At 53.0% G+C, this 20750-nt stretch overlaps 1 protein-coding gene across 1 annotated transcript in view; it reads left to right on the top strand.

The window, feature by feature from the left end:
- The first annotated feature begins 542 nt into the window (after window positions 1-542).
- STK32C (serine/threonine kinase 32C) overlaps window positions 543-20750 on the top strand; it is a 73503-nt gene continuing 53295 nt past the window's right edge. The window contains exon 1 of the mRNA XM_074158930.1: window positions 543-627. Coding sequence (XP_074015031.1) covers window positions 543-627 — 85 coding nt within the window. The remainder of the gene's footprint in view (window positions 628-20750) is intronic.

Here is a 20750-nt window from a genome sequence, read left to right as displayed (position 1 = left end):
GCCGGGGGTGTGTGCGTCCCCCCCGGGGCAGCTCTCCCCGCAGCGCGGCTCGGGGCCGGGCTCGGAGCTGCCCCGCCGCGACCGCCCCCCCGGGGAGCCGCCCCGCAGCCCCCTCCGCCGGGCGGCAGGAGGAGGAGCGGGAGGGGGCGGCCCCCGGCCCCCGGTCCCCGCCCCGGCCGCACCTGCGGGCGGTGCCTCCGCCTCGCCGCCGCCGGGGGCGCTGCGCTGGGGGCGGTGCGGCCCGTCCCGCCCCGCTCCCGCCTCCCGCCGCCGCTCCGCCCGGCCCCCATCGGCTCGGCTCCGCTCCCCGCCGCCCCGCTCCGCTCCGCTCCGCTGCCGCAGCCGCCGCGGGCGGGAGGTCGGGAGGCGGCGGCGGCGCCGGGCGCTGCCATGCGGGCGGGCGGCGCCGGGGCGCGGGGCGGGTGAGGGCGGCGGCGGGGGCTGGCGGGGGCTGGCGGCGGCTCGCAGCGCCTGGTCCCGCCCGCGGGAGCCGCCGGGCCGGCGGGGAGCGGCGCGCAGGGCATGCCATCCGCCTCGCCCCGATGTTTCACTGGGGCAAGTGGAAGAAGAGGATGGGAGCGAGCGCCTCCTCCTCCAAGAGACCCGTCTTCGACGAGAGGGAGGACGGTGAGTGCCGGCCCGGGGTGTCCCGGCGGGATGCCCTGCCCCGGGATACCCTGCCCCGCCCCGGCCCGGGATGCTCTGCCCTGCCCCGGGACGCCCTGCACCGCGCCTGTTGATCCCCGCTCCGCTCGGCCCGGCGGCTCCGGTCCCGTACCGCCCCGTCGGGGCCGCCCACCGGCGGGCTGCGCGGTGCGGAGCGGACGGCGGGACCGTGTCCCCCCCCCCCCCCATCTCGGGGTTTGCTGGCCGGGTCTGGCCTCCCCGCGGGGCGCGGGGGTGACGGAGCCCCCGCAGAAACGGGGCACTGCCGTTAAAATAAGGGGTAACTCCGAGGCGGGCGGTGAGGGGACGGTTCAGCAATGAAGTTCCAACCTGTGCAAGGAAATCCCTGGCTTTAACAATTAACGATAAAGTACAGCTGGCCATCAGGCTTCTGAAAGCTACTTGTCATCGGAAAATGCTGCTTTAGGGTTTTTTTTTCTCCCAAAATACAAGTTTTTTGTAGAAATACACCATGGAATGTCACAGTTGCATCAGACTTCTCAGCTGCAGGGTGAAATTTCAGAGGACCAGAGGAAGGGAACTTTGTGGGGAGAGGCACCGGGCCAGCCCGGGGGTGCTGGGTGCTCTCCCGAGGTACGGAGGACAATGCCTTAGCCCTCAGGCACCAACCAAGCACTGGCAAAAATCCCCAGCTGCTCGGGGTGCTGGAATTTTGTACTAGATAAACTTGGAATTAAATACATATGTTAATTTGAGTCTTCACGGGAGGGTGGTGTTCTAGGTTACATGAGCACTGGGTCTGCTGGCATCCCTCGGTGCGGGTGATCAACCTGAGCCCGTCTGCGCTGCTGCTGACAGCCGGGGGGTGTTACACCGAGTAACTTCTACTGGAGAAGCAGCTGCTTGATATCACCAATAAGCATTTACGAGCAATTCGGAGGATAACGTTGAATTGTTAACCCTCGCATCTCTTGCTAGAGAAGTGCAGAGAAAACATCTGTTGGAGTGACGGCTCGCTGCCCGAGGGGTGTGCTGTGGTGTGACTGGAATGCACAGCAAAATCTTGGAAGGAAAGCTGCAAAATCCATCCAGCCCCCCCCGTCCCTTTGTACTGAGTGTGTGCAGGAGATGGGGTCGATGTGGCTGCTGGCTCCGCAGCGCAGGGGCTTTACCGGAGCTTTGTGCTCAGAGTGGAAGATGTGTTTCAGCTGGGATGTGGTGGGTCAGCAGGAACAGCAAACGAGCCAAGTAAAAATGCTTAAATGGGAGGCTCTGCTACAAAATTCAGAAAACATTTCGTTCTGATCTGAGCCTGTATCCAGCCAATATAGGGAAATTGGCCTTTGCAGGTGAATGACCATTGACAAAAACCTGGTAACATCTCATAAGGCATTTTCAAGCAATGCTTTTGCAATAGTGGAGACGACTTAGGACATTACTTTCTTAAAATTGCCTGCTTTTTCATCATTGCTTGTTAGTGTGTGCTCAGAGCAATTTCAGTGTTGTTCTGGTGAACTCATATTTACTGGCACGGCATGGTTGCTATGGAGATCTCTTAAGACATTCCAATAACTTCCTTACATAAAGAAGCCAGTTAATACTTTGATTTTGGTGTGTGACATAATGTGGAAGAATTACTAGTGATGGCAATTTAAAGTGAAATAATTTAGGAAAAAAAAAAAAAAAAGAAAAAGGCTAGTAAATGAAATTATACCCATAGGTGATTCCCAGTGATGGATATGAGAATGAGCCTGACTAAATCCAATGGTTAATCCCTTTTAATTATGATAGGGTGTATGTAAATAGAAGGTTAACATTTATTCTAGTGAGTTTCTACACAAGGCCCAGTGTTTACTCGCAGATAAATCAGACTCCAAATGTGTAGATTTTTGAGGTGAGAACGCCCTTACAGTCCTCTTGCCCGACTCCCTTGGGGCCGATTCAAGACTTTACTGAATTTGTGCCTCGGGTCACCCCGGTGTGGCTGAGCCCGGCGTGGTGGGGTTCCCAGGGTGGGAGTAGTGTGGTTGCTCTGCGTATAAAACTCCCGGCGCTGGAGGGTTCTCTGCCGGTAACCTCAGTCAGAAATGGTCCTTTCTCCCCAGTCTGCATCTGTCCAACCCCGGCTACTGCTGAGGGATCTCCCCTGGACAAACCCGAGGGGCTTCTGCTGCCGTGCCCCTGTCTCAGTGTCCCAGCAGGGAGGATCCTGGCTGCCTGGTGTCCTCCTCGGTGGGATGCATGGATCGAGCTCTCCCGAGTCCATGATTCAAGGGTAAACTTCATATTCCTGAGCGTGTCCTGCAGATCTTCTCTCAATCATCTCCAGTTTATTTTTTAGCATCGTTTTTGTTGGTGCTGGGACCGAACTCGGCCGGGGCCAAGCCCAGGGCAGTGCTGGCTCGTCATCCATCCAGGGATGGGGTGGTGTGGGGCTGTGCTATGGAGAGTCGTGCCCCAGGAACAGCTACCCTGCTCCCTCCCGGGTGCTGTGTTGTCCCCTGCACCCCAGTTTCCCCTGGTTCAGGTCACTTCTCTTGACTGTGAAGCCAGGTGTGGGCCAAGTGCGAGTGGTCGGTCCTCTGCGTTTCATCCCAGCTTTGGTGGGGGGACAGTGCCTCTGCCTGACACCCCTTTGGTGCCCTGCTCGGCTGCAGCGTCGCGTCTGGCTGTTCCATGTTTGAGCATACAACCTGGGAAGTATTTCTGAGCATTTTGGTGTTGAGACTCAACTAATAGAAAAGCTGACTTTGGAAGGAGAGCGTCTGTGTGTTTTGTGTGTGCTTCCGGAAGGCACTGGTATGTGAGGGACCGGTTCCCCGCACTCCGTGTCACCTTCAGCCGGTTCCATATACACGGAAAACTTTGTGTGTTCGGTAGCTGCTGCATCCGCATCGGCTGGGTGCGAGCTCCAGCCTCTCCAGCTGGAGATGCTGCCCTCTTGACAGCCAGGTTTTGACAAGGTACGCTGTACCCTGTTTCTGAGCAGAGAAAGTTAATGAATGGGGGGAAAGAAAAAAAAAAAAAGGAAGGGAAAAAGAATATAAAAAGGCAAGAAGAAGACTTTAAGGCAAAAGAAGGGCTGGAAGGTTGAGCCTGCTCGGAGCTGTGGTGTGCTGGATAAGGTGGCCTTAGTGAGCTGAAGGGGATTGCAGTGGGCTTGTAGATTTGTCATTATCACCATGTGCTGTTTTCCATCAGGAAAAATAGGCCTTTGTCTGTAAGGGATTTTTAGGGTTTCCTATTTATACCTGTAAGAACCTTTGAAAAGCTTCTTACTTGATCAGTGAATTTGTTCGCCAGTGCCAGCTGCTGCCCGGCCCCTTGTGCCCCATGGGCGCTCGGCGGCAGGACACGGGCACCGGCTCTCGGCACGGCCGTTGCCAGACTTGGTTTTCCCAGGGGCAGAAAGGACTTTCCGCTGTCCTTCTGGAAAATGGCCAAGCAAGTTTTATTGGTACCCCCCCTCCTTTATTTATTTTTTATACTAAATGAGGAAAACCCGTAATTGTGAAGCCAACAGGAATGTTTCAACCCAAATATTTAAGAAGGCATTTAGCAGAGCTGCTGGGACTTGGGAAACGGGGCTGAGGGACAGGAAATACAAGGCACGCTTACTCTGAGCGCTGTTAGCGTTCCCACAGTTGTGTTGTGCGAGAGAGGGGGGAGAACGCAGCATGGTGTATCTTTACATGCAGTTATATCTAAAGAGGAATTTTGCAAGTGCATTTGGTTGTGGCTTCTGCTGAATCAAAGTGCCTTACTAAAAAAGTGTATGTAAATACCCATGAGAATATGTAACGCCATCTGCTGCTTTCTGCTGAGCTGGTCCTTCCTCGCTTACACCGAGGGGAGCGGTCCGAGGGCTTTCTGCCTCTTTCCTGACGCTCAATTAGGTTTCCCGCTGATTTCCAAGGTTTTAATGCTGCAGCCCAATTACTTTTATGGTGATTAGTATTTTGTCTCAATCACTTCTTTACCCATCCCTTATTTGACACTCTCTGCCAGGGGGCGGGTGGCTTTTTGTAAGGGGGTCAAGTGCAGTCTCCTGGGTTTATCCTACTTGTGTAAAAATCAACTTGTTTAAACAAGTTCCCAGTTTTACAGCCCCCAGGTACAGCAGTTCATGGACCGGCCTGACCGGGCGGTGTGTGCTCAGGGTTGGTCTCTGGGTCAGGTGAAATGACGGTGGGTGGGTTTGTTTCCCCTCTCGGGGAACAGTCTCTGTTTGAAGTTCTTTGGCTCGGGTGGTACCAGGAGAAGGCACCAGACCGGAGTTTGGGAGAGCAAAAAAAAACAACGGCAAGGGCAGCCGGCAGCGTTTGAGAGGATGTGCAGGACGAGGGGTGCTGGGGAGGAGGGCAGCTCGTGGGGTTCTGGGGCCGTGGGGGGTGCGTGCCCCCTCCTCTCTCGGGGTTGGGGCTTCTGTCGGCCGTGGGGCACCACTCGCGCCCGGGCCAGCGATGCTCTGTGGTGGCTGGTCTCTCCCATGGCCTGTGTGTGTTGGTGGACGTGGGTCTGAAACTTGTAAAGGAGCCGCTCTGCGAATGCCCGCTGCGAGTCTCCGAACTGAGAAATACTGTTGTGTAAAAATGTTTTTGTGGTAAAAGAAGAAAACTGTTCCAGGTGGTGATGATGGTTTCCCAGCTGAGCAGTCTGAAGTGCTCTGGCTCCAGGGACGTACGGGACCCGGGGGATTCCTGAAGCCCAAGCGGGGCTGAAGGGAGGGTCACGCTCTGCCTCCCCACCGTCCTCCTCCTCACAGGACCGCGGGAGGCTGGGGAGCCTTGGCAGCTGCAGCACGGCGCCCGTCCCCATGGAAACGGGCGAGAAGCTGCAAAACCTGGGGGAACGTGCTTAAAATAATCCCCATTTCAGTTTCAAGCCATGTGCTGGCAGGCTGTGGGGTTACGCACCCCCCACAGTGTGCGTCCCCCCTGCCTCACCCTGGGGATCTGGCGGGCGAAACCAGAGTGTTTCCTTTGGGGAGCTGTTGGATGGACAGAGAACGAGCCGTGCTGGTGCTCAACCTGCCTCATGCTCCAACCTGTCATCCCGGCTGCTGGGGCGCTGCTGGGGCGCTGCTGGGGCGCTGCTGGGGCGCTGGGTGCCTCCAGCTGCGGCTTTGGGGAGGGCTCTCAGTCCCATCTGTCATCATCAGCTTACATCACTTTGAAGTCAAGAGTTCAGCCAGTCACAGATTGACGAGCTGTTTACATTCCTCCTTTTACTTCCCATTTTCGGATGGGCCGGGAGCACAATGTCCAGCGTTCCCCACAGTGCCAGGCGTTAGTTTGTCAGGTCGGGATTCTCTCCCATAATTGTTTGCTCCAGGGGCTGGGACCTCCAGGGAAACAAGGACTCGCTGCGAGAGTGTCGGAGCGACAGAGACTGGAGAGGACGGGGAGCAACGCCTGACCTCCTCATGCATCCCACACCTCTGGGGACCCAAAGCCCTCCCACCAGGTCTGCCCAAGGTCTGGGGACACCCCATTGCGCTGCCAAGGAGAGGGACCCCGGGACGGGGACAGTCCTGGCCCTGACCTGGGGTCCAGGAGAAGGTTTTCCCCATCTCTTAAGGCAATAAGTGTCATGAACCATGCTCTTTTGGTCCCCTCGCGCAGGGCAGCCAGCATGGCCTGGCCAGGTCCCCTGTCCCCTGTGGGGCTGCCCCACAGTATCGTCCCTGCTCCAGCCACCGCTGCCCGTGCTCCTCCTGCCATGGTGGGCTCGCCAGTAGGGTGAAACATCCTGGGGGCTGGCTCCTCTTGCCATGGGCATCCAGCACTGCTTCTCCCCCTGGCTTCATCCTCTCGCTCGGCAGGGATTTCTAACCCTGGGGAGGAAGCATTGCCCTTTTGGTTGGAAAACTGTGGACTAATGCCCAGTAGGGCGGTTATAAAATCCCCAGTCCTATTTATTTAGGGTCAGATACAGACGTGTTAAGCTTCCATGCTCTGCAAATCACTTATTAAAGTCATCACTGATCAGATTGCAAGGCAAACTTTTTTCATAGCCTGAGTCTTTATGTGGCTGTGGGTTGAGAGCACAGATGCCTTTCCCTGTTATTTAAAAACAAGAGAAAAAAGCCTTATGTATTATCAGAGCGGTAGCTAAGTAAGCAAGCGGGGGGAGAAGGGAGTGGGAATTACAAGGAGGTGTCAGAAAAGCTGTGTTTAGTATTGTCAGCAGTGCTTTGTTTTTGCTTTAAATCTTGCTGCCCCCGGATCCCAGGCTTTTTGTGTGTGCTTCGCCCAGAGACAAGCTCTTGCCATGCGGTGGCTGCGCCCCCTCCCCAGCAGAGCCGATGCCCCGGGTCCAGTCCGAGGATCGGAAACGTGCACGAGGCTTTTCAGTGTGTCGCGTAACGCAGAAATCGGTTAAATCCAGTGCACTCAGTAACTGCAAGTCGTGAAAGTGTGTGGTAATAAGCACGGTGTTTGGGTTACTGGCTCTATTTCTCCTTCAGAAATAATTAATAACCTTGCTGTCACTCTCTGCGCTGAAGGCCACGGGCTGGGAGAGCGCTGGGAGAAATCTGAGGAGAAGCCGTTGGGAATTGGGCTGGTGAAAGGGGACAAACGTCTCCTTCTGAACGCTGCAGGTTGCCGTTACGGGAACCCGTTGCTGTTGTTCACCTCAGAATCTTTCACTTGTGTTGGCTTAAGAACATGTATTTTTGTTTAAATCTTCTAATTTGCAACTATTTACAAAAGTAAACTGCCTTTCACAGAGAGCATACAGATTGCAGAGAGACTGGAAATTTCACGTTTCCAGCATTTCGTTACGTAACTTGCTCTTTCCAGTCTTTGTGGTGTTTTCCCGCTCCCTTTGCTGTTTCCCGTCCTCCAGAGGTGCAGCTGGGCTGGGGGCTGTGTGGGGCTGTGCCGGGGGGCAAGCAAGGTGCCAGTTCCCATCCCTTTGCGTTCCTGCAGGTCTGGCACACACAACCACGTAATTTCTCCAAATCTGAGTCCATCATCTCTGTGGGCATTGAGCTTTGGGGAGCGGGGCTGGCACGAGCCGCAGCAGGCGATGGCGATGCTCTCAGGCGGGGGGTGTTTGAGCACCGTTGGGGTCACCATGTTGTCCCAAAGCGGGGTCTGAAGAAGAGGAGATTAGGGTAAAACAAACCCTGGGGGCAGCTGAGGCTGTTTGCATGAAGATGAAGTAAGAAAAAAATTAACAAACCCAACTGCAAGTCGTGGGTCACTTGACTGATAGGGAGGGAAAGGGCGATCAGGAAAAAGTTACTGGAAGTAGAGTCCAGGTGAAATGTTTCACCAAATTACTACGTGGTCTGTTGTGTAAAGGGCTTTCTGTGAATTCAGAATAACATGCAGGAGCACGCTGCTGGGGATCTACACACCTTACTGACCACGTCCCCCGTGCTGGTGTGGTGACTCTGGCGTTCCAGCAGTGCCTGCAGCCCTGCCTGCGGGGGGGCGAGAGCGAGGAGTGGGGCTGATGGTGCCGGGTACCAGCACTGGCAGCTGCCGGCCAGGAGAGCCTGCACGCTCCGTGCCCGGCTGCGCAGTGCTCACAAGGTCATGCTGGGGCTGGCAGAACCTCAGCGTGTGGCACTTGACAAATAAAACCTTCCCAGAAATGAGAAAGTTGGTCTTTTTGCAGTTTGGTGCTTTGTCCTTTGGATGTCGGGTTCTGAAGTGGTAAGGGGTTAAAATGCCTGCGGCTGGGTCAGTTCTCACCAGATGGGGGTCCATGTGTGGAGCAGCTTCTGGAGGAAGGGTGTGTGCTCATGAACCCTTGCAGGCATCGCTTTGTTTCTTGTGGGGATGCCTGAAATCGGTGGGGAATGTGGTAAAATGGAGGGTAACATTTGCATGGATCAAAGATGCTTGGAGCAATGTTCCTCTGCCCTGGGTCAGGACTCGGGCTTTCTGCTCCCCATGGTCACGGCAAGGTCTTTGTCACTGTCCCCCGCCTGGACGTGCTCGGGCAGGGGATGCTGCTGAGCCTGTCGTTCACTGTCAGCCTGAGATGGAGAAGCGGGTACGACTTTTCCCATGGCTTTCCCAGGGACCTGCTCTCCCACTGCACTTTCAAACACTTTGTCATTCACCAGGGTCTGTGAAACAAGGTTAAAGCTGTGGTTTTTGTTAATGTGTGGTTCCTACCACCTTATCCTCGGATCCTGTAACGAGGCACCTACATTAGCCATGGATAATACCTTCCTGTCTGTGACGCGGCTAAAAGTTGCCGTGAGGCAGCGCGGGGGGTGGCAGCGGGAGGGGATGGTGTGTAAATGCCAGACACGGTGTGTGCCGGTACCTGTACCGGTACCTGTGCCACAGGAAGGGGAACAGCCGTCGCCGAGCTCCCTTTCAGCGTTTGTCTCCCCAAGGGAAGAGAGGCAGGAGGGCTCACGGGTGGCTTAGCTTCTCCTAACAAGAGCAGATAAATGTCAGTGTCCCCTTCCCCTCTCCCACTGTTCTTCAGGAATTAAATTGCTTCAGGTGACAGTTACAGAAAATTAAAAGTGTGTGGGAACAGACGGCGCTGACTACGGCTAAGCAGTGAGAGATGACAGAGTGTGAATGTTGATGTGCTCATTTACATCTCGACTGTTGTTCAGGGTCTTTTCCAGTCCCTGGGACTGGCAAAGAGTCGCAGGCTCTGAGTGATGTGCGGGGTTGCGCCGGTTGCTGATCTGCCTGCACGTGGAATCCTTACAGGCTGACAGTTGGCCATGCTGTGTGTTCCAGCTAAACAGCATTTACAGCTCAGCTTAAAGTTCTGGAAGCTGGTAATTTTCATTTATTATTGGTTCTAGCAGCAGCAGCAGAGAGCGGATGGGCCCCTGGGGCTGATTTCAGGTTAACCTGCAAATGGCTGGTCCAGCGTAGAAAGTTGCCTCATTGACCAAGGTTTTCATGTCGTTACAGCCTAGCTGTCCAAAGATACAAAAAAAGTGAAAGTAGGTCCCCTTTTGTAGTCATTTGAAGAATTACCAATGTGTTTTCAATTTTAGTGCCGGAATGTACTGACAGAAGGAAAGGGTTTGGACGGGCTTGGGCTGAAGCTCACGTTCCTCCTCTGAGCAAGCAGTTCTCTGAGGATTAGGTAAAACGCTTAGGGAGGTGTGGGCTGCAATGGATGCTAATTAAAACTACCAAAAAATGAAATAAATGGTATAGTTGGAAAGCCCCCTTCACTAGATGTCAGTTAATCATCCAGGAGACCATCTGGGTCAGTCGGGATCCTTCAAGATCTGTTTTCTGCCACCCGCAGGAGTAGCAGGGAACACGTACGCGGCTCGGGGGCTGGACGCAGCGTGGCCTCTGTGACTCAGGGCGTTTTTGCTGTCAGAAGGATATTACATCTCTTCTGAAAGACCTTCTTTTAAACTCTGGTATGTAGCATGCTAAATTACCTTGTGAAACAAATTTCATATAATCCACTAGAAAGCTCTATACTGCACATTTGCTTTATGTTTTACTGGTCCCACAGTCTTAATGGAAACTGGCAGGTAAGACCAGAAGGTAGGAAACACAGAAAATTGCATGCTTTAGACTTGGATTGTTTGCACCGTAGGAAAACATGCTTTGTGCTTTACAGAAAATAAGGCTAAAGCCTGGTCCCAAATAATTTGCACTTTAAAGGCTCGATGCCGTGTGTTGTAATCACATGAATAATTCATGTGCGTTCAAGCAGTCCCCATAGTTTCATATTCAAGCCTGATTCTAGATTTGCTCAGAACTCTCAGCTGCCATCAGTCGGTGGCTCCTCCAGCATGGAGAGCAGCTCAGCAGGACCATCATAGAATCATGGAATGGTTTGAGTTGGAAGGGACCTTAGAGACCATCCAGCGCCACCCCCTGCCCTGGGCAGGGACACCTCCCACCAGACCAGGTTGCTCCAAGCCCCCTCCAACCTGGCCTTGAACCCCTCCAGGGATGGGGCAGCCACAGCTTCTCTGGGCAACCTGGGCCAGGCTCTCACCACCCTCACAGCAAAGAATTTCTTCCCCACATCTCAGCTCCATCTCCCCTCTTTCAGTGTCAAACCCTTCCCCCTCCTCCTATGGCTCCCCTCCCTGATCCAGAGTCCCTCCCCAGCTTTCCTGGAGCCCCTTTAGGGACTGGAAGGGGCTCTAAGGTCTCCCCAGAGCCTTCTCTTCTCCAGGCTAAGAAGAGGGATGGAACGCAGGGCGCAGGGGCACTTGAGTCACCGCTCGCTTTGTTCCGTCGGGTTTTATTGCACCTTAAATGCCACAGCAGGAAGATTGCAAGCCGGTGTCAAAACAAGCACAGTTGCCGCGAGGCAAACTTCAGGACTGATTAATGAATACGTTCAGCGTGTTTTATATTTTTCTACACGGCTTTTGGATACAAAGATCAATGCGTGAAATTATTTAAAAAATAGCAGGTTTCTTTTAACTAGAACAAATTGCTTCTGTTTATCAAAATGTTGAGCAGTATCAACAAACAGTTCAGTCGCTGATTGCCCCTCAGTAATAGTTTGGAAATAATTTTAGTTAGTATTTCCTCTGGAGGGCTCTCCCGAGGGTCTTCTCTGCCCCCCACGCAGGCGCCGCTGCGGTTTGTATCGGGGTGAGGGCTGCACCCTGCCGTGGGTGGAAAACCGGGGGGGGGTGATGCCACTGCAAGGACAAGGCTTCCCTCTTTCTGGTGTTTAAAGTCCTTTCAGGAGATGTGTTGTCTCCAGATTGAGCTGGTACGTAACCGTGTCACAGGAGCAGCATGGCTGCTTTCCCCAGAGAGGTTAAAGTTGGTGAATAAATCTGTTTGACACCCCGACTGCCTGTGAATTCGGGTCTGCTCCCTTGCTGGAGCTGAAGCGAATGCTGAGCGGTGATGGTCGTCCACCCGCGCTGCTGCAGCCCCGGCTCGCTGCTCGGCACGCGCGGAGGCGTCAGTGGGGCCCGTCCACCCACCGAATCCGTCCCAACACCTCAAAACAAAGAGCAGATTTGTTGTTGACCTCAGGGAGAACCGCAGGGGATCACTGCTCCCTCCTGGGGTCAAGCCTGCCCCAGCAAAAATACCTGCAAGTATTCATGAACCTCTCGTGGCTCTTCCTTTCCTTTCCAGATTTATCTACATCACAAGTGTGTGTGACTGACAGCCACTCGTTTATACTGCCTTGGTCCAAATTTTTCCTTCCTTGCAAAAAGGAGACCCTTCTGTGGCCAGAGCTGGTGAAACACCTTCCCTGGCTCGGTGGGCGTGGGGGACACGGGCAGTGGCAGGGGGACGGACCCCCCCTGGCCTCGGGAGTGCGCAGCGAGATGCTGTGGCATCTCCCAACAAGCGGCACCTCCGCGCATCCCGGCGGGAGGTATTTCGGGAGCCTCCGGGACAAAGATAGGAGCGTGCGCCCAAAATAGCGCCCTGGAGCCGTGCGCGGTGCCAGCCCCACCGGTGGCTGCTCTTGGGAAGGAAATCCAGAGTTTGTTTTCAAGTCATCAGCGCTGTGTTGACAGGGCTGTCGCGGGGAAAGCTCTCTGGGCTGGGAATGTATGAATTAGCTCCAAGTACGATGTACGCACACACAGATACCGCACACTGCTCGCATCACAGTGTAAGTACGTAAAGGAGTTGCTAACTTTTAAATATATATATAATTGTCTGCCTGTTGAAGAAGAAAAGCCTTTCTATTGTTGCGGTTCAGTGCGTGCTCTCCTCTGAAGCTGTCTGTGGAGGGAGTCCCTTTGGACCCCCCCAGGGTGTGCTGTGGGTGATGAGCTCGGTGACACCCCGGGGCTGCAGCAGCCAGGGGGGCCCTGCCGAGGTGTCCCCCCGGGAAGCCGAGCAGCCCCGCTCTGCTCCTGAGCCACGGAGAAATCTGTGGCTGCTGCCAGTGCATTCATTAATGTGTATGTTAAAAACAACAACCCCAAACCAGACATCAACTGTATTTCCATGGTGCTGATCCACCCAGTTGCCAAGAAATGAATATAGCTGACAACTCCAGCCCTTTTCCTTGAGATTTTAAATTTTCTTTTCAATTTTCTTTATGGTACTCAAGTGGAATGACGTGCCGTAGCAGAGACCACCCTTAAACACTGTAATTGTGGTTTGTGCAGCAGTGCTGGAGTTACAGTATATACGTGTTAAAAAGCAAGAAAACTGTGTTTCGTTTTTAAGTGTATCCTTCACTGCAGCTCTGGCGGGTGAAACGCTTCTCAGCCACCCCCAGATGATGAGCAGTGATGGAAGAGCATCTGTGACCGAGCTACTGCTGAGTCAGTGTCTGCTCACCCGCACGTGAAAGCCGAGGGGCTTGTGCTCTTAACCCCGGAGATTCGCCACTGCCGTAGGAAAGGGCACGGACTGATCTGGCCCACGTATAAACAACTTGTTTGGGGTTTATTTCTGCAATGTTCTGATAGTTGTTACCAGCCACAGAGAAATCGCAGGAGGAACAAGACTGTCTTTCGTGTCCCACAATGGATTTGCTGGTAAGTGGTAAAAGTAGTAAAAGCCTCTCTTGATTAAGAACCAGAGGCAGCTGATCATAGAAAATATTCTTGGAGACTCGTTGTTACAAAGAGTTCTTGTCTCAGGGCTGTCACACACTGAGTCCGCAGGAAGCTCTAATGTTCTGGATTTATTTGGAAACAGCAATGATAATCAGGAAACATAAAATAAATGATAGAATACATGGTATTGAATAGAATGATGATGGTTGTTCCCCAAAAGATCCGTTTCTTTCTGTCTCAGACCTCTTAAAAGTGCTCTTGTAATTAAAAAAAAAAAAAGGTAATGCTGAATTCTGTCTTGTTCTCAGACATTTTTAAGTTCTCACTTGAGACCCGAATGCTCCGTGCCCTCATCAGGAGTGTAACAACGGGTGTGCAAATGAGGGAGTACAGGATGAGGGACCCGAGGGGTGACTGAGGAGCCACCAATACAACTTTACCGATGAGGTTGTGTTATGGAAACGCCATGGAAGCCTCTGGTGAAACTGGAGAGAATTGTGCAAAGAGGAAGGAGGTTGTGGATAAATGGAGGTTGAGGGGTGGGGGAGGGTGGAAGAGCAGGGGGCTCTCGGGGAGGATCAGCTCCCATGGTGCACCCAGCTGCGGGGCTATTTATCCTGAAAATAGAGGGGACTTTTCTGCTCCCGTACCATCAGTCACACCCCAGTTGCCGCTCTGAACCTAGTAATTTTTTCACAATACCTCAGCGTTTGTTTCTGCATAAAACATGAAGTTAAACAAGAAGTAGGTAGCTCCTTTTCTCTGCCTTGAGCAGCCTTTGTTGTTTTCTTTAGGTACACAGAAAAAACATGCCAAGTCTGAGGACTTCAGTTACCTACGGTTACTGGATTTAATGTGGCTCGCTCTTTCTTGGAAAAGCATTGTTAATTATTAATGTTGCTAATTTTCCTATTAATTAATGTTTAAAATCTTCCAAATGTGGTGTCAGGGCCTTTCCAAGTGATACGCTACTAAGATTAGCAGTGGTCTGTCTACTTTGGATATTCCTGTAAGCCATTTCCCTCATCTTTTAATACAAAGCGTGGGTTTTTTTCCTGCTCCGAAATGGCTCGCTCTCTCTTCGGTGCGTTTGTGTGGCTGCGTGTCGGGAGTCAGGGTGCTGTTACAGCCCGATAACTGCATTGGATTTCACGTTAGCAACTGGTGCATCTCTCCAATTACTCTTGCTGCTCATTATTATCTGCATTTCCATAGCAACCAGAAGGTCTGGCGGTGGACCCGCTGCTGTGTGTGGCGCTGGAGAAGCACAGGAGCTGTAGGCAGGATGCCCTGGGCCGTTCCTCCCCAGCTCCTCGCTGGCCGGGTACCGGTGCCGCTCGGTGCCGTCAGCAGCGCTTTCTCTCTCCATCGGAACTCTTCCTGTCTTGTAGAAAGCTACCGAAACATTTTTCTTCTCATTTTTCTTCACCAGATAGCATCGCTCCTTAACTTTCCATACAGTTCCTACTCGCAGCCAGAGCTCTGAGCCACCCACCGCCCCGGCTCCACGCGTGGTCGTACCGGCAGCGGAGGAGGGCAGCCCGGCAGAGCGTCTCCTGCCCTTCCCGCTGTGTCTGACCAAGCAGCCTGAGTGTCCCTGTGGCTCTCGGAGCTCGTCAGCGCCGTACTGGTAATACAACCTGACAACCCTTAGAAGAAACACGGACTGGAGAATCTGTTCTGCTGCAGTCTCGGGACACCGCTTTCCACAGGTCGGCTGTTGCTATATAAAGAAAGTCTGTTGTTTCTAAATTTACTCTGCTAATGTCACAGAGCATAAACAAAAATAGCAAGAATAAGTTGACGTTTACAGCAGGGAGCGATGCAGGGAAGGGGCCGGTTGTGGCCGTACCCGTCTGGCTGGGCGCTCTTTGAACGTTTGCTCCTCTCTCTGGTGAATTGCCCCAGACTGGAAAGGGATCTGCACGTACGGCTTCTCCGCTTCAGACCTTACTCCTCTGTGTGCTCTGCAGTTGGCTCTGATTTTAAGAAAAATCATAGAATCACAGAATCACAGAATGGTTTGGGTGGGAAGAGACCTTAAAGCCCCCCCAGTGCCACCCCCTGCCCTGGGCAGGGACACCTCCCACCAGACCAGGTTGCTCCAAGCCCCCTCCAACCTGGCCTTGAACCCCTCCAGGGATGGGGCAGCCACAGCTTCTCTGGGCAGCCTGGGCCAGTGTCATTGCTTATGTGGCCATAAATACAGGCACATTTGGGGAAAAAAAGTAATTCTTCTCACTAGGATATGGATATAACATATCTGCACAACATCTTTGGGCCCTCACACACCCTTCAGCTTGTCTTTCCCTGGCGTTCCTCGTATGAACCCGCTGTTGGGAGTGCAGTCGGGGTTGCTCCAGCAGAGCCAAGATCCGATTTCCCGTCTCTAACACAAGTGGAAAGTCAGCTCCCCTGAGTTTCTTTTCTAAGCCTTTTGGGGAAGCCCCAGTGCTTGCAAGTTCTTTGTGTACTAATGTGTTGCAAATTTTGCATGAGGTTTATTGCAAAAGTAGGTCTTCATACAGCTGCGTTGGATGGGCTCTGAGCTCAAGCAGAGCCTGTGGAGTATTGTCAAATATATGTTCCGCAGACATAAACTCCTTCCTGCAAGGGCTTCGGAGGACGATTGCTACGTCAGGATGCAGGGATGCACCACAGATGGACTCTAATTATTTTTTTTGACTCTGGCCCCCACAGAAGTGTTTGCCCAGGTGGCACCAGCACCGTCCTGCAGCCACGCTCCGCAGGATGAGCCCCTTGGTCAGACCCTGTCGGTTTGTCCTTGGTCGCCAGTGCCCCTTTGGGGCACAGTGTTTCCCTCTGGGTAGGTGTGCGAGTGTCTGGGTGTTCCCATCGGCCAGATCCAGTGGTGGGAGGGGATCCCAGGAGTGACCCGTTGGACCGTGTAGGAAGTACCTGCTGAACTGGGCTTGGCCCCCCCAGGTGGGCTTTGCCCTGCGCTGGGCTCGTGCTCCCCGCGGGTCAGCGCCGGGGAGGTGGGTTTGGTGCCGGGGATCCCGCCCGGGATCAGCCCGTGATGAACACACGCTGCGTTTGGAGGGTAGCGAGAAGCTGTTAAGAGGCACCCTGCTGAGGCTGCTTGGGTGATGCTAATTACTGGCAGTTAATTAAAAAGCAAGTAAGAGGAAGGGTCTTTCAGGGACTCGAGTGAGTGCTTGGGGTGGGTTGCTCTGTTCTTCTCCCTGTGTCTTCTGGTTGTATGAAGCTGGAAGTCCTCCATCGCCAGTGTAACGTGCTGCGTCCTTTGGCCCCCGGGCAGCCCTCTCCCCTGCCGTGTCCCCGTGTCCTGGCCCTCCGTCATCATCCAACCTCCTCTCCCATCCTCTCCATCCACCACCCAACGCCCTCGCTCCTCTCTTCCCGCGGCAAATCTATATCAGCAAATGAGCAAAATAAATGTTGCTTGTTTGTTTTGACAATTACAGTACAGATTTAATTACGTTCCTTCTTCCTCGTATACTGCTGAATGTTATGTGGTATGTTTGGCGTAAACAAAGATGTTCTGCTAATGTGAGATACGGTTATTAAAGGCATGCTGTCGTGCCGGAGCCTCGTCGGGGAAACCGAAGTCGGCTGGAGCCGAGCTTCCAGCGCGGGTTTTCTGCTGTTGGTTTTCGGAGCCCGCATGCGAGGGAGCAGCAGATGCTGGGCAGGGACGTCACCGGGAGCCACCGATGAACCTCTGGGAAGCGAGCTCAGGAAACCGAGAGATAAGAAAAGAGAGAGAGAAAACCACTTCTCTGTCTTCATTTATTATGAGTTAGCAGCTTCAGATATTGCATCAGGAATACAATAGTTACGTCTCGGTGCGAGTTCTCTGTTCAAAGCAGGGGGTATCTTCACTTGTCACTTGCCATGAAAAGGGCCTGATTTCCCTGCTCATCACTTACTGCCTGTGAAGGATCTGTTTGAAAGTCTGAGCCTATTGTGTCGATATGAAAGCAGCTGTGACATTGTCTTGCAGTGGTAAATTGGCAATGACTTTGCATTTCATAATTAGTTAACAAGGAATCGCTTACAATGTTCGCGTCTTTCAAAATACCATTGAAATGTGGAGCACTCGTTTGACACACCACTAATTAAGAACAGGATTTTCAAAAGCTCTCGGGCGACAGTTTCCATTTCCCCTCTCGGTCGGGCCATCGACAGAGATGAGGAAGAATTAACCCAAGGGTTTGATTTTCTTTCTGAAAAACACTCTGGGACTCCAGGGTGACGAAGGGGGCTCAGTAGCCCGCTGGCCGCGTTTCAAACGTGGAGGGAGCAGCCCCTGTCCCCTGGGGCTCCTGCCTGGGATCCGTGAACTCCCCTGGCCCTGGTGAAGGTCGTTCTCTCAATTACGTCTTGTCAGAAAACCTCTCATGGAGGTAATTCAAGGGAATAATTATTTCTAGAGATTCTTGTCAAATTACAGGGAGTCTTTAATTAAATGTGTGTCCATTACTTAATGGCAATTATGGAGAGAAAATCCTTACTTCTGAAAGAGGCAAGTCTCCAGTTTCCTAATGAAAATTTGCTTTTTCAAATAATAAGATGAAAATGGCTTATTCTGCTCCAGAACTGAAGCCTAAAAGAAATCAATGCCTGTCCTTGGAGGGATTTGGTTTGGAAGGTGGAAGCGGTTCACGTTAGTGTTCTGCAGGTGTTTGCTGTGGAGAAGCCGTGGGTCCCTCCGGCTGCTCTGCCGCTGGCCCCGACCTCCTCCACAGCCCCTCGCGGCGCCCCGTCGGGCAACGGGCAAGAAACAAGGGCCCAACCGTGTGGGTTTAGAACCAAATGAGTGTGTTTTAAAATCTGCCTTATGTCTTTCGGGTATTTTTATCGTCTGCCTCATCCTAACGGTCTCGTCTGAGTCATCTCATCCCTGGTTTAGATTTATACTCCTTTCTGCGCCTGCTCCCCGCAGGACCCGGTTCCACCAAGCCCAGCCTGCTGAAGTCATGCGAGGCTGGTATTACTGAATTATGTGGGCATCAGATTGGGGAGTTATGAATATTGATATATTTTATTGAGCAGCCTTCTGGATTCAATGAGTGTCCATAATACATTAATTCATAATTTATCATAGATAAAGACAACAGATTAGGTTGCAATTTAATTATTGCTTATTTTTGTAGCTGTTGTGGGGTTTGTGTAGCAAAATACATACAAGAAAAGCAACCCTTCCTGAACTCCAGCCCTTTCCTTGAACGGGGGATTGGGTGAACAGTCCTCCTCCTTCCGCAGGGGACAATGCCTTTGCTCCGGAGGGTCTGCAGGACCCTCTTTGGGTTTCCGTGTGCGTGAACAGCGTGGGGCCCTTGCAAAGCTGTTATCGGTCACCCCATCGTCGTTGGAGACGTACTGTCATCTTCTGCTCTCCTTCCACTGCCGCTTGGTTTCTGCGTATTTAATGAACGGAAACCCCTCCAAGTGGGGACAATGGGCAGCTGCTCCGCTCCTCTTATTCCAAATGGTGAATATCATATTTATGACAGAGAGATCCAAATACAGCCCATCTGTTCTGTGTTATTAAGCTGTTCACTTCATAGAGAAGAGAACGTTTCCGCATCCCTCCTGTGATGTTCACATGAAGAGCCGAGTTTTTAAAGGTGTTTAACGTTTCGCTTTTCGGAGCAGATGCTGACACGTGAGGAATCCCATGAAATCCTGGACCGGGTGTTGCTGAAGGAGCCGGGCTGCCAGTGCGGGTCACGAAGTCTGGCTGGGTCTCAGCCGTGGCTGCGTGTGCCCTCGGTTCTGCCATCGCCGCGGCTCGCGGTGGCCTCTCCCGTGTGCCCGTGGACCCGCCAGCGCTGGCGGCAGGTGCCCGCTTTTCACCTCTCCCCTGGCTACCGGTGTCGTAGTGTGAAGTTGCCAGATCTGTTGAAATCAGGCAAAATCAGGCGGAGCCATCTCGGGAGCACGGCTGGGCTCGGGGCGGGTGCTGGGGGAGGCGATGGCTGGTCCCGGGGGATGCCAGGGACACTGGTGCTTGTCCCCCTCGGCGTCTCCTCGGCTGACTCTGACCCCCTCAGCAGCGGCTGTCGGCTGGGCTGAAGTTCGGATGCTGAAAGGGGGTCTCTGCCTTGCGACAGGATTAGAGATGGCACAAAAAGCTTGAAGAAGTGGAGGAGGAGTTTGTTGCCAGAGGAGTTTAATTTTGCATTGAGCGTTAGGGGGAGCGGAGTCGGATGTAATCAAGAGAGAGCCAGAAAGAGTCCAGAGATAACGTCCCGTCTTTCCCTCTGAAAGTATTAAGAGTTTATGACCGATTTCAGGGGAAGCAGCGCTGGAGACTGAAATGAAAGAAAGTTGTGGAAGATGGAGTAGGTCACAGATGAGATGATTTAAAGGATCAGTGAGCTGGGAGCTGCTAAGAACAGAGCACGCCAGAGGCAGAGGGAAGTGTCAGGTAGCCTGGTGGGACGCTCATGCCCATGCGGTGTCTCCAGTGGTGAGTGATTTGGAAGAAGCTGGTTAGAGAGCGGCTCTGGGGGGAAAGGAGCTGTGTCTGGAGCTGGTGGTGCTTGGTCCGTAGCGAAGCCTCGGCTGGGTGTGCTGGGCTCCGCTCCCTGGGGCACGGCGGCTGCCGAGGGAGCCGTGGTCCAACGCCCGCTCCCGGCTGGCTCTGGGTTTGCTCCGTAGCCTGGGCCCTGCTCATCGCCGTTTTGCTGTGTCTTGACTCGGGGTGTTTTTCTGTCCTGCCCAACCAGAAACGCGGCTGTTTCAGTGTGAGAAGCAGCCGCCCGGCTGTTCCCTGAGCAGCTTCTGCGATTTCCATCCTTATAACACTGCGTTACATTAAATTTTGATTCACATTTCCGATATCTAGAAAACTGCTCCTTAACAAAAGGAGCGTAATAGTTGTGCTGTGACATATAGCCATGGCCTGGCTACATTTTGGATAACTCTACCCTATTCTTTAGAAAATTGGTTTTATTACTGGTAATTGGAAGACTGTTTAATCCTGGCCAGCCCAGCTTTCTGGGACATTAAGTTCTAATAGGCAGATATAAACTGGTCTTAATAGATGAGTCTGACATCATCTGGCTGCTTATTAACTATTAAACCTTGTTTCAGTAATTCTCTTGGCAACTGTGTGTGTGTTGCCATAGTTTCTTTGTTAATAGAGCAAGACATTAATGCATTTTGAGTACTTCTTGCCCAAAAGACATGAAAAAAACCCCTTTATGTTTAAAGATAGGAACTGGAGCCCGTTACAAGAAGCAGGCAGCATGAGCATCCCCATGGCCCTGCGTTTGTCATCCCGCAGGAGGTGGGTTTGCAGAGCTGGAGAAGCACTGACCACCCCTCGATGCTTTGCAAACCTTGTTGGACAGTAATCTTGAAAAATGTGGATTGCGTATTTAGATGACCATTGACAGGAGCACCAACGCAGAGATTCCCCATTGCCGTAGGGCATGTTTGGCTGTGGGCACTCAGGGACTCTCAAAGCCCTGGGGGACAGGCTGGGCAGGTTGGGGCTCAACGGGCATCCCGGGGGACTCGGGCAGGAGGGGTCTGTGGGGCACCCAGACCCCCAGGGCTCATGCCTGGCACGGGTACCAGTGCCCAGTTTTCACTTGTGCTGCTCCTCAGGGAGAAGAGCCCAAATTAGAATCATAGACTTGTTTTGGTTGGAAAGGACCTT

The sequence above is a fragment of the Numenius arquata genome, chromosome 15 (assembly GCF_964106895.1).
Source record: "Numenius arquata chromosome 15, bNumArq3.hap1.1, whole genome shotgun sequence".
Lineage (NCBI taxonomy): Eukaryota > Metazoa > Chordata > Aves > Charadriiformes > Scolopacidae > Numenius > Numenius arquata.
The sequence above is the reverse complement of the archived record's forward strand: the minus strand, read 5'-3'. Positions and strand labels throughout refer to the sequence as shown.